The following is a 14414-nucleotide window of genomic DNA, read 5'->3' as shown; positions in this document are numbered from 1 at the left end:
AGGAACGTGCTGGTAAGCTGCCATGAATCTTATCTGTTTACAGGGGCGGAAATAGGGAGGGTCGAGGAGAGTCGGCCGACCCTCCTCGCCGGAAAAATTTTTTATAAAAAAAATAGATTTATTCTCATTGGGGCGGTTATAACCGCCCCTAAATAGCCGAACATAAAAATTTTGACCCTTCTAAAATGGAGTCCTGGTTCCGCCACTGTCTGTTTATAGCCTTTCAACCTCAAGAGGTAACTTCCAACCTCTTCTCGTGTAACTTTCCATGCACGTTCACAAAGAATTCCCACGACACAGTTTGAAGTCGATACAAATTGACGGAAAGGATATTTCTTTACATTAATTTAAATATCATGGATATTTTAATAATAAAATGAAACAAAAGAACATTAGTAGGAAATAGGCAAAATGTCAGGGACCGTGGGAGAAATTTATCCGAAAAAAAAAGAGAGAGGCCGGAGGACAGTAAAACGCACCGTTCGAAGTCGATTTGAAAAGGAATAAAGGATCACTTTCACCCCTGAACTTGCGTCAAAGTATCAAAAAAGTCCAAAGCTGAGAAATAGGATCACTTATACCCTGAACTTGTGTATTTTTGGTCAAAAACCCCCCTCCCCACTCTCACCTCAGAAAGTGAACTACACTCTCCGGTTTTGAATAGTGGTTTGGTTGGCAAAGTGGTTTTTTATAGTAAAAAAGTTTAAAATAGTCCTAAATTTTTTTAAAATTTTTTCTTTTAACTCAAAATAGTCTAAAATAATAATAATAATTCTTTTTATTTAAAACTTTATATATCAAATCAATATTAACTAAAAAAATGGAGAACCTTTTTATAATTTTTACAAACAAATTAATTTTTTTTTAAAAAAATAGGTCTCCGGCGAGGAGGAGGAGCTCCTCCTCGCCTGAGAAGAGGAGCAGCTGCTCCTCTTCTCTGAGGAGGAGCTCTGCTCCTCCCCACCTGCTCCTCGCCTGAGGAGCAACGCTCCTCAAGCGAGGAGCCAACGGAACAGACCCACCAGACGGTGGGTCTGTTCTTGAAGAACAGACCCACCGGACGGTGGGTGTGTCCTTTACTTTCAAGGACAGACCACCGGTGGGTCTGTCCTTGAAAGTAAAGGACAGACCACCGGTGGGTCTGTCCTTGAAAGAACAGACCCGACGGTGGCCTGTTCTTTCAAGGACAGACCCACCGTCCGATGGGTCTGTTCTTGATGAACAGACCCGACGGTGGGTCTGTTCTTCAAGAACAGACCCGACGGTGGGTCTGTTCTTCAAGAACAGACCCACCGTTGGGTCTGTTCTGAACAGACCCATCTGTGGGTCTGTTCATGAACAGTGAACAGACCCACAGATGGGTCTGTTCTTCAACAGATTGGCCGGAAAAATTTCCGGCCAATCTGTTGAAGAGATAAATTTTTTTTTAATGTTAAAAATTTAATTTTTTAATTTTAATTTAATTAGATTTATATGGTTAATTAATATTTAAGTGTGATTAATTAGAGTTAATTGTAATTTTTATTATTCTCACTCTCCAATTAAGGCGCCACGTCAGCAAAGTGGCCTTTTTGAGCCGGTTTACACAAGTTCAGGGTATAAGTGATCCGGTTTTGCAGCTTTGGACTTTTTTGATATTTTGACGCAAGTTCAGGGGTGAAAGTGATCCTTTGTTCATTTGAAAAGCATAGATAAGTAAAAAAGCGCTAGATAGACAGCGAACCGGCTGGTTTTACTCATCAATTCTGTACTGTAATCTGCCGGTGGCCGTTTCCGTCGCCCAAATTCATAAACAGTGTCCATTAAACCGCCGCAACCACCTCACAGCCCCGCCGGTAAGCATTCTTCAGTGCTTTTCCTTATTAATTTTTTCTACTGTATCTGTATCTAACTTAGATGAGCTAATTACAAAATTGAAAATCACGATTTCGATTTTAAATCGTTGACTTTATTATATTATATCCATAATTAGGGTTTAAACACGATTATAGTTATTGAAAATCTTAGAATACTATCGTCAGACACTTAGTTTTGAATTTTGAATTGATTAATCAATGCTGTCTCTACTAGGGTTTTGCTTATAGACGGAGTGCTTCTTAGGCTTTTGCGGTTTAAGGCGAGAAAAAATTAGATACAATGCTGATTCGGCTTAGCAAGCCATCGTTGGAGAGTGGTGGAGGCGGTGTGGTGAAGCCTTTGCTGGTTGATACTGTGACGGTTGCGTGTCCTGATCACCTTGTCCTTGCTGATCTTCCTGTTGCAAAGGGCATTGGTGCAGCCACTGCTGCTAGTGTTGTTAAGACTGCTGGTCGCAGGTCCCGACGCCAGCTCGGCGAACGTGTCCACTTTTGTGTTCGTTGTGATTTTCCTATTGCTATCTATGGGCGCCTGGTATGTCCTAAACTTTGCGGTCTTTGCTGTATTGCTTTATTTTTTTCTTTTAAATTGTTTAGTGTTACATTTTTGTTAATTTATACTTTTTGAGGAAGAATAAGTGGATATCTTGGATAATTTGGTTGTACTTTTCCTGATAAGGTTGTGGTGGCCAAGGTTTTTTTTTTTTTTTATATAGTTATCATGTGATTAGTTTTAGTTGCATTTAGTCCAACAAGATAAGATTAAATGAGGAGTAATTAAAGCCTGGGAAAGTAAATACTTCGAATACTTTGAATACTTTATACTTTTTTCTTTAACACTTGATCTGTCTTCTGTTGAAGCCCCAAATCTCTAAAATATAACTTGCTTTTGCCAAAGTTAATATTATGCGATGTATCAGAACATGTGAGTTAAATCTTGTAATCATGTCAATATTATAGTCAAAGATGTTGATGCTGTCCTATATGGTTCTAAAGCCAATTAAAAATTTCTCGCATAATTCCATTCAATACCTGCATTTTATATTTAGTTAGATGTCATGGTCCTTACTCCTTATTGCATAGCTTGGACTGATAGCTATTCTGGTCTCATTTGAGCTATAAACTTTTGTCGTAGAAACATTGCTATGCCCTTAAGTTTTAATTTTTATCCCCTTATGTCCCTCTACAAAAATTTAGTTCGATTGTGTTAACATGTTTGTATGATCTATAATCTCTTTCATTTTTCAATAGTGCAATGCTTGGTCGTTCAAGTCTTCGGTCTTCCAATACTTTGCATTTATTTATTTATTTTCAGAAAAGCAAGTACTTCATTTTGCAGAATTCTGTAAATTGTAATCTGCATAAAAGTACTTATTATCGAGGTTTGGAAGGATATATCATATATTCCATATTCTAGTTGGAGGTATCAATTTTAGGTATATATTTGTTAAATTTTCGCTGAATGCCACTTATTTCCAGAAATATTTTTGTTGCTTAATAAAGATTTAGTGTCCTAACAAGTTTATGTTTTGCAGAGTCCTTGTGAGCATGCCTTTTGTCTTGATTGTGCTAGGAGCGATTCAATCTGCTATCTGTAAGATATTTTATCTTTCTTGCGTTAATACAAGTATATGAGCTATCTATATTCACTGCAATAGCCATATGTCTAGGTTGTTTATGATGTTTCCCAAAGTTCATTATGTACTTGTTGCATGTCATGGTTCTACACGTGTATTGAATTTCACTTCAATCCTTTAGTTGTGATCTCTTATTACAACAATGATAAATTTATCATGTGCTTGTATCTTTGAGATTGTTCTTATAATCTCCGAGGAAGTGTGTTAATTTGTTGAACCTTCTTGTTTATAGGAGTGGATTTTGATGGGATGGGATCATATATGTCTTCTAGATAAATATTTGTCTTGAACTTGTATTGGTTCATAAAAATAAATCAATTTACCGAGTCTCAACCTATATACAATTTTGGATCCTAATGACATCCCCGGCCAGTATTAAGAAACAGTCCAAACGCCACTATTTTGAACTGAGAAACACTAACCTCAAGAGAGAGAGTTTCTTGTACTTTTACTATAACAATGCTGCCAATATTTCTATGCCTATTGATTGAGGGGAGATCTATCCAAGTCCCTTTAGGCTGATGTGTCTTGATTCTTGAAGTGGAAAAACTGGCATACCTTGATAGCAGCTGCTTGTGGAAAAACTGCCTTAATGGCAATTGTTTAATTGCTTATCATTGTATTTAATGTCACTTATACTGCATGTATTTAAAACAACAAATGGTCGTTGCGGTCCCTGAATTTGTGAATCGGGGTCAATTAATTCACACTTAGCCATTTTAATCAATTAGAGACAATACTCTCTAATTTTAGGTCAATTAACCCTCAAATTCGGTCATCGCGGCCTGTGAACGCGTTCATTTTGTACCATTTGGGGGTTAATTGACCTAAAATTAGAGAGTATTATCCCTAATTGATTAGAATTGCTAAGTGTGATTTAATTGACCCTGATGACAAGTTCAGAGACTGCGATGATTCTTTGCTCATTTTTAAAATGTGAAAGGAGAACGCATATTATTATTTTTGATTGGATTTATTCATGAACAAGAAGATGACAGCATACGACTAATGGGGTTATGCATTGGATATTTGTTGAATGAGGTCGACTTTTTTCTGGCAGCTCATCACTGCAATCTATTGCACCATTGATATCCCCCTGCATTGTTATTGATTAATTGAACTAAATGGTTTTTCCAATCTTACATTAACACAGATGTGATGAGCGTATCCAGAAGATTCAAACAATCAAATTGATGGAAGGGATCTTTATTTGTGCAGCGCCTCACTGTCTTAAATCATTCTTGAAGAGGGTGGATTTTGAATCTCATATTCAGGAGAGCCATGCTGACCTTCTTCAGTCAAATTCTGAGAAGGAGTTTGGTAATGACACAGAGGTTCAAAGCACCAAACAACATTCAGTTTCAGATTCCACTGCTCGAGCTCCCTCAAGGCCACTTATTTCACCTAGTTCAAATTCTCAGTTTGATTCTGAAGACAAACCTCGTAGGCAGCAGGTTAGAGAACAACCACTTGCCAGACCAATGATGCAACCACGACCGCCCTTTTTTGGCCAAGGTCAAAATTATCCATCAGATCCCCAGCTTGACAGTAGTCGTCCCCCAGGATTTGACCGGCCTGGTATCCAGAATCATTTCCAACATAACATGCAGGGAGGGCCACAGCAGGAATCCAACCAAGGAATTTTGCCGGATATTCCAATGCCTGAATACCCACCTATGCATCCCATTCAGCTGCCCAATTTTGGTGTACCAATGAATCCAAATCCAATGATGACTCCTCAATACGGTCATCCTCCTTTTCAATCGGAGGGAGGTCAGCAATTTTACGGAGGTCCCTACGACATGGGGCAGATGGCAAGGCCAGATTCAGCATCAGAAGCTGGTGCAGAACAAGGATCTTTGTTGGGTTTTCCACCAGGTGTAAATATGATGCCAAATTATCCCCAGCCATGGAACAGTGGACCTGCACCAGGGGGCCAGGGGATTCCCGATGGTTATTCGAACATGTCAGATTCTCGAGGAAATGTTGGATTTTATCAAGGGGACTATGGGCTAAATCCAGGAGTTGCACCTATAATGCCTCATCCCCCGCCATCTGCTAACAAGGGAATGGAAGGTATGCAGGGTGGTAATGCCATGGATGCTAGGGAAAACAAAGGTATGTCGGTAGCACAGCCGTATCAACATTTGCCGCCGCCTCCACCTCCTTTGCCCCATGCGTCGCAGCCTCAACGAGGTAAGTATTATAATGATGATATGGGTCGTGATGGACAAGGTTATGGATGGCAACACGAGAACCGTGATAGCTATGGAACTGGCCAGGAGTAGAAAAACTGCTGCTCTTTGCTTTTATACACTGTAATTTTTATAGTGGACTTGTTTATTGAAATGTGCCTCTTTTTGTTTTCTGTTCTGTGGTTGGAATTTTTATTTAATTGGTCAATTAGCTACTAGTTCTTTTCAGCTGGAACTCTTATCCGTTACAGGATTTCGTTTCTTAGATGTACATTCATTTTAATTGTCAACTCGCCATAACAATTTTCTCCATTGAGATGCAGAGTAGACTGGAACGAAAAATACAAGTGGTACAAAATATAGGAGTTTGTGACAAGATGAAGGTTTAATGACCCAATCACAATTATTATAAATTAAAATTAGAATTAAAATTATCATTTGTAGTCTTATTGAATTTTTTTATTTCAACAGTATAATGATCTGAATGTGTTGGATCCTATGAATATGTTATTGATAACAAGATAAATGGACCGACGACAGCAAAGGCCAATCCACAGCACATCTCGGACTCACCGAGATACATCAAACATAACAAACAAAGCACGCCCGGAGCAAATCACAGCACATCTAGGACTCACCGAAATACATCAAACATAACAAACAAGGGCATCCCGAAACAAGCCAACATCACATACCGATCAGAGCGAAAGCCTAAATCAGACTCACGGAAGTAGGCATATCTCGGAGTCACCTAGCACAACCACTCTAAACACCCTGAGCAAATCTGTCAGAACGTACCCTGACATTCCAGACAAATTTCTGCACAGACAAAGAGAATGAGATCAGACCTGTCGGCCCAGACAAAGAGAAACAAAGACATATTATAAAAGGCAAAAGGAAAGTAGGTGAAAAGGTTAATTCTCTTTTTCTCTCAACTCTTAACTCCCTTTCACTTCTTATTCTTTCTCTCACTAAATAGTTACTGATTAGACCGTCGGAGTGGTTTGCCGGAATCCCCTTCCGGCATCCTTCTCACGGTTGTGTTGTGCCTTATAGGTACGATTTTGAAGTGTCCGCCAGATTGGAGCGTCGCCAAGAAGTCACAAGTTATCAGTTATCCATATAGATTTTTGTTTTTCGTGGTAGATAAATTTAATGAGCAATATAAACTTTAAAAACAGTCTACTCTATATATCATTTATTTTAATTTTTAAATTATTTAACTATAAGTCATTTTTTTCCATTTCAATAGAGTTATCCACTATATAATTAATATTTTAAATTTTTTAAAATTTTTAAATTTTTTTTCTACTGTACTCTTATTTGGTATAGTCATTAATTTTCATTTTTTACACATTTTAATAGATATTAATAAATGTTAGTTTATTAGTGGATTTTAAATAAGAATAATATAATAATTACTTTTGAAAATTATTAATTACTAGAAATGGATAAAAAAATTGAGACAGCCATATGAAGAGGCGGAGCCATGTCATTCCTAGGAGTTTTGGCTCGAAAAAAGACCCTTGAACTTTTTAATTTTACATTAAAACCCTAGTTATCAGGCTTAGATTTTATACAATTAGCCCCAGTCAATTTGTTTCCCCCGTCAAATTGTTGAGTTGGCAGCTAGATAGTGACATGTCGTAACGAATCGGATAGTGACACATCAGCAATTTCCGCCGGAGTTTTGAACAATGTATTGATTTAAGAAAAATTGGTAATTCGTGTATGAAAATGACGATTTTTAAACGGTGTGATTAAAATGAAAAAGTGTGTAAAGTTGGTCAAATTTTATGACATTATCCCTAAAAGATCTTAAACAGTACTGCATCCATGTAACAAAAAAGAATTAGAATTTTCTCAAGTTTATTTAAACTTAAGGGGGTCATGTTCACGGGAGTGGCTCACCTCAAGTCCAAAATTCCCTCTATTTCTCTCAAGTCCATTTAGATGGATGACACATACGCAAATTTTAATTTAATACAATAATATTTTCATCAATTCGCTTATGTGTTATCCATGTAAGTGGACTTGAGAGAAATGGAGGGATATTAAATATGAGGTGAGCTATTTCCCATGTTCACGATGTACACCGTTCTTTAAAAAATGAACGGTGTAGACTAATTTGATTAAAATTGTACCTTTTTAATCTACAACGTTCATTTACAATAGACAGTGTAGATCGTAAACATAACCCTCTCAAATTCAAAATGAACTTGAGGGAATCTAATCCAACAAAAAAACATACTTCATTTAAGTTTCTAAAAAGATATTTTTCAATCGAAATTCATATAATTGTACACAGATTAACAAAGTGTAAAAAATTAGTTAGAATTAATAGAAATCACAGAGAAGTGAATTTTTTGAATTACTAGTCCTAATAATAAATAAATCTTATTTAAAAACAAGTCTTACAAATTTACAATTACTAAAATGAGAGAGAAGTGGGATGATTTTGAGGAAAGTCTGCTGGTATTACTTACCAAAAATAGTGACTTCTATAAATCTCAAATTGGTACAAGAATAAACAAAAAACTCATTTGTTTTTCATTTTTCGTCCATTTAAGGAGGAAAATCCTATACATTTTATCTCCAGATGCCAAGAAGACTGTAAAAGAAATTAGAATAAACAAAAATGGGAGAATATGTTCTAAAGAAGCCAAAAATAAAACAAACAAAAAGAAATACATCAATCTCCCAGTCACCCTCATAGCTCAATCAATGACTCGAGCGGTACCGCAATGTAGAACACACCCAACCCTAACCACTCCCTAGTCATCAGCTCCTTTGCAGAGTTAACAAATTCCAGAACAGAGAAGGAAATAGATACAGAGTATCAACTAAGTTTCTGCTTCTCCAAAATCCATTTCTTAATCCTACCTATACACTCTATATCAAACTTCACATACAATTGTTGTGATTTCTTGCAGACCATCTTCACGTAATTATCAATAAAATCTTCATACCTTTCGTAGAGTGCGGGGATTGTAAGTACAATAAGGAGACCTAGCACAAAAGCAAATGTAAAATCAGCATTTCGACGGAAGCAGGAAAATCGTGAACGTTTTAAGATCATAATCAAAATTAATAAAGCAGTAAGATAAGGAGAGAAAGAGATGAAACTTACTGGCGTAACACAGAGTAAGGAAATCAGTGAAACCACCAATAATGGATATCAGTAAGAGGTAGCCAGCGACTTGAAAGAACAACCTTGTGTCTCTGCCAAGCGCAATGTCTTGCGAAACTGAGAGGAAATCATTTACACTAGTGCGGATGAAAGCTGCAGCTTCATTTACCATTTTTTCTGATAGATGCAATCGCGGTAAAGGTGGAGCAGGTCTACTCAAGGAGAGAAGAAAACAATTGGTCAAGTTTATGAAGCTAATAAGGAAAAGCATGCAAGTCATCAACAACAAATTTGTAGATTTGTCATTTTGTTCTTAGTGTGTCAACTGAAGGAAGAAACTAACCACATTTTTCTGAGGAACTAACTCTTACAGGATTCATTTGAGAATAGACATAGGCCATGTTTGATTTAGAGGTTGGGGTTGATCAAAGTTGGTTGAAATCATAACTTAAGATGAAGATCAATAGTCTTCAGCAACACATCAATGTTTTATTGAATATCTAGGATGCTAAAACTATGATAACGACACCATCAAATAACCAGTTCACCTAAAAGTTCAAGTTGTTAGGTGAGGCTCCAACAATAGTTATCATGATCTAACACACCCCCACACGTGAAGAGCGAAGCACAAGCCCATTTTACCTCGTAGGTTTTAAATGGTATTGCCAAGGCAAATTCTAGACCTTCCCTTCGATCATATAGAGGTATTGATACCTTGCCAAATAACCAATTCACCTAAAACTCAAGCCTTTAGGTGAGGCTCGTACAAAAGTTGTCATTATCTCTAACGTACATAAATTCAAAGCCGTTCATAAACGACCATTTCTTACAGATGAATAAATAAAGAGATGGCAATCCTAAATGCAAACTAGACAGAACCTCATCAAAGCCGAGATATAGTTATAGCTCAACTAATATCAGCAATTTAATGAATATCACAGAACCACCAATTGATTATGTTGAAATACTTTTCAGATGCACAATTATAACCTTCAATGATGATCAAGCATCAAAAACCAGTTTGGAAATTCACCTGTTAAGAATGGAAGCAGATTTGGCCCAAAGAAAGAGAATGGCAACGAGGAGAAGAAGAACACTGGAAACAAGTGATAACACAGTGTAACCTGATCTCTCAAACACCACCCAGGAAGCTAGAGCCACTGAGAGTATCCCACAAGTTACATTCTTTTGCCTCCACAGTATCACATCTGCAACTGTTAAGCACAAAAAATATTAAATTTTCTTTCAAACATAAACCCAAAAGAGAAGATCACAAAACTGAATAATAAAGCAAGAGCTTTGAGAAGAAGGAAAAAAAGGAGTTAGAGTCCCTTTTTACTTACCACAGCCTCCACCAAGGATGTCATGGATAGTTCTGTGTCTACTAAACAATCGATCAGATGAATCCATTAGATAGAAACAACAATTCAAAAAGAATGTTGAATTGAACCCACTTTAGATCTCTAAAAACCCACCAACACAAGATTCTTAATAGAATAAAAAGAAGAAGAAGGGGTGGCTTTGGACTGATGATCCTGAAATAATAATAATAATAATAAATAAAAAGAAAGAATGGGCTGTCCAAGTCTTTTTATCTACAAATACAAAAGAAAGAAGGCCCCATGTACATGTTAAACAAACAAGTATTCATTTGATGAATGTATCTACAAATGGATGCTGCTTTCAATAAAGGCGTCAAACCGCCATAGCTTTTTCACTTATTCCATTTTTATCCCAAAACTTGGTGAAAACAACCGATTGTTATAGCTTACATGGTATAAGCGCTTACATTTTTATCCCAAAAATTGATAAAAACTACTAATTGTAAAGTTGGTGAAAACAACCAATTGTTATAGGCTTATAGTTCGAATGGTATAAGCGCTGAGTGTGCCCCTGTGTGCATAAAGTCATTTTCATGTTCGTTTAGGGACACATTGACTGTTCAACACCAATATTAGACTTGCTCCCATAATAATAAAATTTACAAGTTGCAATTTGATACTGTTATTTTAAATTAAATGTTTATTTTCTAGAAAATTTAATTTTGGTCAAATCTATTTTTAAGAAAATCATCTATTTACCTGGTCTTTTCTCAAACAGCAACCTTTTTTGATATATTTTTTCTTGAAAAGGCCATTTTTCAAGACTTAATGCCAAACACATATTAGAAAAGAGCAATGAACCCAAGAACCTTCCAAGTTTCTTACATAGCTTTTTCTTTGTGTTTCTAATTAATTTGATGTAAATGTAAGATCAAAAACGTACAAAGAATGTATATACCGATCTGTCAACTTCCTAGTGGACAGTGATTAATTAGTGTCACAAAATAGCATTCTTATTGTGCAATTTTCTCTTCCTTTTCTTTGGAATCAGTTTGGGTACTACTACTGCCAGCTTCAACAGCTTCAACAACACTCGCCGTGGTCGACTGGGAAGAATCCATCAAGCTTGCTGCTATTGCAGCTTTCAAGTCCTCGTCTTCAAATGCCGCAAGTACATCTTCAGCAGGGTCTGACAGCTGCCGAGTGGGATTGGACTTCTGAGAGCAAGATTTTGTGATCCTCTGGGCATCTTCAGGAGAAAGCCACTGCCCATATCCACTAGATGCTTCTGATGAAGTAATCAAACTCTCTTTCGGGAAATTTCCTCTCACCAGGAAAATGCTCCAGCCAGAGCTTTTCAAAGAATCAAGATAAGCTGCCAGATAGAACTTAGACAGGTGTTCTGGCGCAGCATAGAGACTGTCGAAGTTATACCATTCCCCATTAACTTTCCTTATACAGAACCAATGATCATGCAAATGACATATAAACGCATTCTCCTGATCAGGGTCGATCTGTGCAGGCTCTGCAACTGGACTGTTAAGAGGAATGACTTGCAAATCCCACACATCTAAAGCCTTTTCTAGAACCTGCAAGCAAAAGTATTTATAGTAAATTACATTGCTATAACATCATTTCAATTAATGAGAAATAGTTAAAATGCATTTCGATTCGATCAGCTAATACAGAAGCAGAAAAAAGAACTCTTGAAGAAGAAATGAAAAAGACTTTCCAAATAGGTTTTCAAATGTTATGCGAATTTTCCCCTTCACTACTACACTGGAAGCTAATAAATTCACAACTAGAAAGAAAGAAGAAAAATAAAGTAGCTCAACCAGTTCCTTAACGTGTTAAAAAATTTGCACCAAAAGAAACTCCAAGATATAGGGAAGAAAACTGTAGTCAAAACATATTAGGCAGCCAAAAGAGAACCCTCTCAACTCTCAAGCTTTGGAACTGTTTCCCTTTCTGCATTGACAGTAGCAAACAATTTGCAGAGCTCTAATGACACAACAAGCATCAACCACTATTACCGGAAAACACCACCATTAACACAAAAAATACCTTTGAAAAAGAGGCATCCCCCTGTAGAAATAATCTGTAAATCAGACCAGTATATTTTGTAGTAGGACTAGGTTCTGATCTTATTGAGTTTATTAGTCGATATCCAGCTAATAATGTCAGTCCTGCACATCTGATCTATACTTCAAAGTTTAAATAGTCCATCAAAATATTTGACTGACAGATACTGAAAATATGTGATTTTGGCCTTAAAGATTGCAATTATGTCGCAATGTAACATACATCTTTGCCAAAAAAAATAAGAAATTGTATTCTCCCACTCTAAGCTTTTCATATATTCTGCAAAAGTGTCCCAGCCAATAATCTTCCATAATTAATAGCAAAGCTGTGCCCAACAGTATGAGTAATATGTTAAATGCCCACCTGCTTCTCTAAACTCACTCTCTTAAAGTCCCAACAATCTTTATCTAAGTGCTCCCTCCGTTTTTTTCAGTCGTCGCTTTAATGTAAATTGCTAATACTAAAAAAATGCTTTCTTTATCTTAGATTACAAATGTTAAGACTAATATAACCCGATCTATTAAGCCCATTTGTGGAAACTTTAGCTTTATAAACTGAATTACCTATTTAACGGAGTGATTTAATAAGGGAAATTGTAAAAGTCAGCTACATATCCTAAAGCATCATCTATTTATAGCCGGATACATTTCCTTAAATGGACAACTAAAGAAAATGATACTCAAACAAGATCATCCTCCCTTTCCATGAAACATCTCCAATATCTCCACAATTTCTCAAACGCTTTTTCTGCTGTCAAGAGAAATGAAAAGGAAAAACTTCTCCTTTCCCATGACAAAGTTATCAAACGACTCTTGAATCTTTCTCCCATAATGAGAGAATAACATGGTTTCTTCCCCCCTCTCTACTGCTCTTCCTCCCGGCTAATCATATCACTATTCCTAATTTTACACACTCAACATTTGTAGTTCCATAAACCAATAAGCAATTCACCAATTCTAAGTGAAAGTTAAGAATGTGAGCAAGAAATATATCCTAAACATCAAGATTCATTTTTAAGCTAATGTAAAAATATAACTCGACAACATCAGTCACTTAGATTAACTTCAAAGTAAAGCAACAAATTAAAGAATGCATTTTTATTTTTACTAAATCCCTAGATTTTCAAATTAATAACAAATTTATAACTGGAATTAACAAACTTCAAAAGAAATTAAAACAACAAAAGAGAAGGATATACAAACCTGGATGCTAAAGTCGCCGCCTAAAGAAACATTATGAGATTCAGCGGAGAGGAAATCGCCGGCGGAAGTATTACCGAGGGAAGTTTGCATCATCATCTGACGCTCTTTACAATCAAGATCGGAAGCCAACGCCGCCAAATCGAATTCAGAAAAGAAAGGACCCTGCAATACTGTGTTCACGCAGTGTACTGCACATAGCTTCGCCTCTTGTACCTCGTGGTACAACATCCCTCCATTACTAACACCTTCCATTACTACAATTTTAAAATTTTAAAAGAAACAGAAAACCCTAGAATTTCTGTGCGTCCGATTAATTTTTATTGTTTTCTTTTGGCGACGGGAGATTGAAGAAGACGACGAGGAGAAAAGGGGAGATAAAAGATTGTGTAACGTTAAAGAAGGGGTAGCCGGTTTAGTTAGTTGAGTTAAAAATAAAAGTTACCACGTGTAAGTGGCCACGTGCCACGTGTGCTGTACTCAGCAACTGCTCAGAGCTGTCTCTCTGCCACATGTGATTATGCTGCTGCCAAAAAATTAATAAAATTACACCTTAAGTTTTACTACTATAGTCCTTCAGTTTTATTATTCCCTCCTTTCGAATACATGTATTAAAAGTTAAAACCTTACTTGATTTTTTTATTTAAATCAAAGAGTGATCTTATACTTTTGAATGTAATCCTTACGATTTATGATTCCGGTCATTTTGTCATCTTTTTTATATTACACAGTACAAAAATACGCAAATTTAAGATTTTATTTGCGATATTTTAAAACGTTGGGATTTAATATTGTCAATAATATGGCTGTCATATATGCAAATAATTACTGGAAAACGGTTTGGCCTATAAAATGGACAAATTGAAAAGGTTGAGATTTGTTTCGTAACGTTTTAAACATAAGCCTTAAATCGCTAAATTGTGAAATGTCATATTTTACCAATACTCCATATTATTTTTGCCAAAGACATGTAAGACTATTTAAATACTAAAA

General features: G+C 36.3%; 3 protein-coding genes across 3 annotated transcripts; 1 reads left to right on the top strand and 2 right to left on the bottom strand.

Annotated features, from left to right (window-relative positions):
• Positions 1-1708: 1708 nt before the first annotated feature.
• On the top strand, positions 1709-5916 carry LOC126665557 (E3 ubiquitin-protein ligase HAKAI homolog). Its single transcript, XM_050358386.2, has 4 exons — positions 1709-1835; positions 2071-2391; positions 3392-3450; positions 4647-5916. The coding sequence occupies exons 2-4, from the start codon at positions 2137-2139 to the stop codon at positions 5779-5781; spliced, it is 1449 nt and encodes a 482-aa protein (XP_050214343.1). The 5' UTR covers positions 1709-1835; positions 2071-2136; the 3' UTR covers positions 5782-5916.
• Positions 5917-8170: 2254 nt separating this feature from the next.
• LOC126665562 (reticulon-like protein B12) lies at positions 8171-10522 on the bottom strand. The gene is made up of 4 exons (XM_050358393.2): positions 10162-10522; positions 9852-10032; positions 8819-9030; positions 8171-8697 (listed from the first exon to the last, which is right to left on the bottom strand). The coding sequence occupies exons 1-4, from the start codon at positions 10226-10228 to the stop codon at positions 8528-8530; spliced, it is 630 nt and encodes a 209-aa protein (XP_050214350.1). The 5' UTR covers positions 10229-10522; the 3' UTR covers positions 8171-8527.
• A 460-nt stretch (positions 10523-10982) lies between these two features.
• On the bottom strand, positions 10983-13937 carry LOC126665558 (ataxin-3 homolog). Its single transcript, XM_050358387.2, has 2 exons — positions 13425-13937; positions 10983-11729 (listed from the first exon to the last, which is right to left on the bottom strand). The coding sequence occupies exons 1-2, from the start codon at positions 13674-13676 to the stop codon at positions 11154-11156; spliced, it is 828 nt and encodes a 275-aa protein (XP_050214344.1). The 5' UTR covers positions 13677-13937; the 3' UTR covers positions 10983-11153.
• Between the last annotated feature and the right edge of the window lie 477 nt (positions 13938-14414).

This window comes from Mercurialis annua, linkage group LG1-X (assembly GCF_937616625.2).
Source record: "Mercurialis annua linkage group LG1-X, ddMerAnnu1.2, whole genome shotgun sequence".
Taxonomy (NCBI): Eukaryota; Viridiplantae; Streptophyta; class Magnoliopsida; order Malpighiales; family Euphorbiaceae; genus Mercurialis; species Mercurialis annua.
The sequence above is the reverse complement of the archived record's forward strand: the minus strand, read 5'-3'. Positions and strand labels throughout refer to the sequence as shown.

Coding starts and splice junctions, on each gene's coding strand:
- LOC126665562 (XM_050358393.2), bottom strand. CDS start 10,228: ATGGATTCATCTGATCGATTGTTTAGTAGACACAGAACTATCCATGAC. Junction 10,033..10,161: donor CATCCTTGGTGGAGGCTGTG/GTAAGTAAAAAG, acceptor TGTGCTTAACAG/TTGCAGATGTGATACTGTGG. Junction 8,698..8,818: donor CCTTACTCTGTGTTACGCCA/GTAAGTTTCATC, acceptor CTTTTGTGCTAG/GTCTCCTTATTGTACTTACA.
- LOC126665557 (XM_050358386.2), top strand. CDS start 2,137: ATGCTGATTCGGCTTAGCAAGCCATCGTTGGAGAGTGGTGGAGGCGGT. Junction 2,392..3,391: donor TTGCTATCTATGGGCGCCTG/GTATGTCCTAAA, acceptor TATGTTTTGCAG/AGTCCTTGTGAGCATGCCTT. Junction 3,451..4,646: donor AGCGATTCAATCTGCTATCT/GTAAGATATTTT, acceptor ACATTAACACAG/ATGTGATGAGCGTATCCAGA.
- LOC126665558 (XM_050358387.2), bottom strand. CDS start 13,676: ATGGAAGGTGTTAGTAATGGAGGGATGTTGTACCACGAGGTACAAGAG. Junction 11,730..13,424: donor GCGGCGACTTTAGCATCCAG/GTTTGTATATCC, acceptor TTTTGCTTGCAG/GTTCTAGAAAAGGCTTTAGA.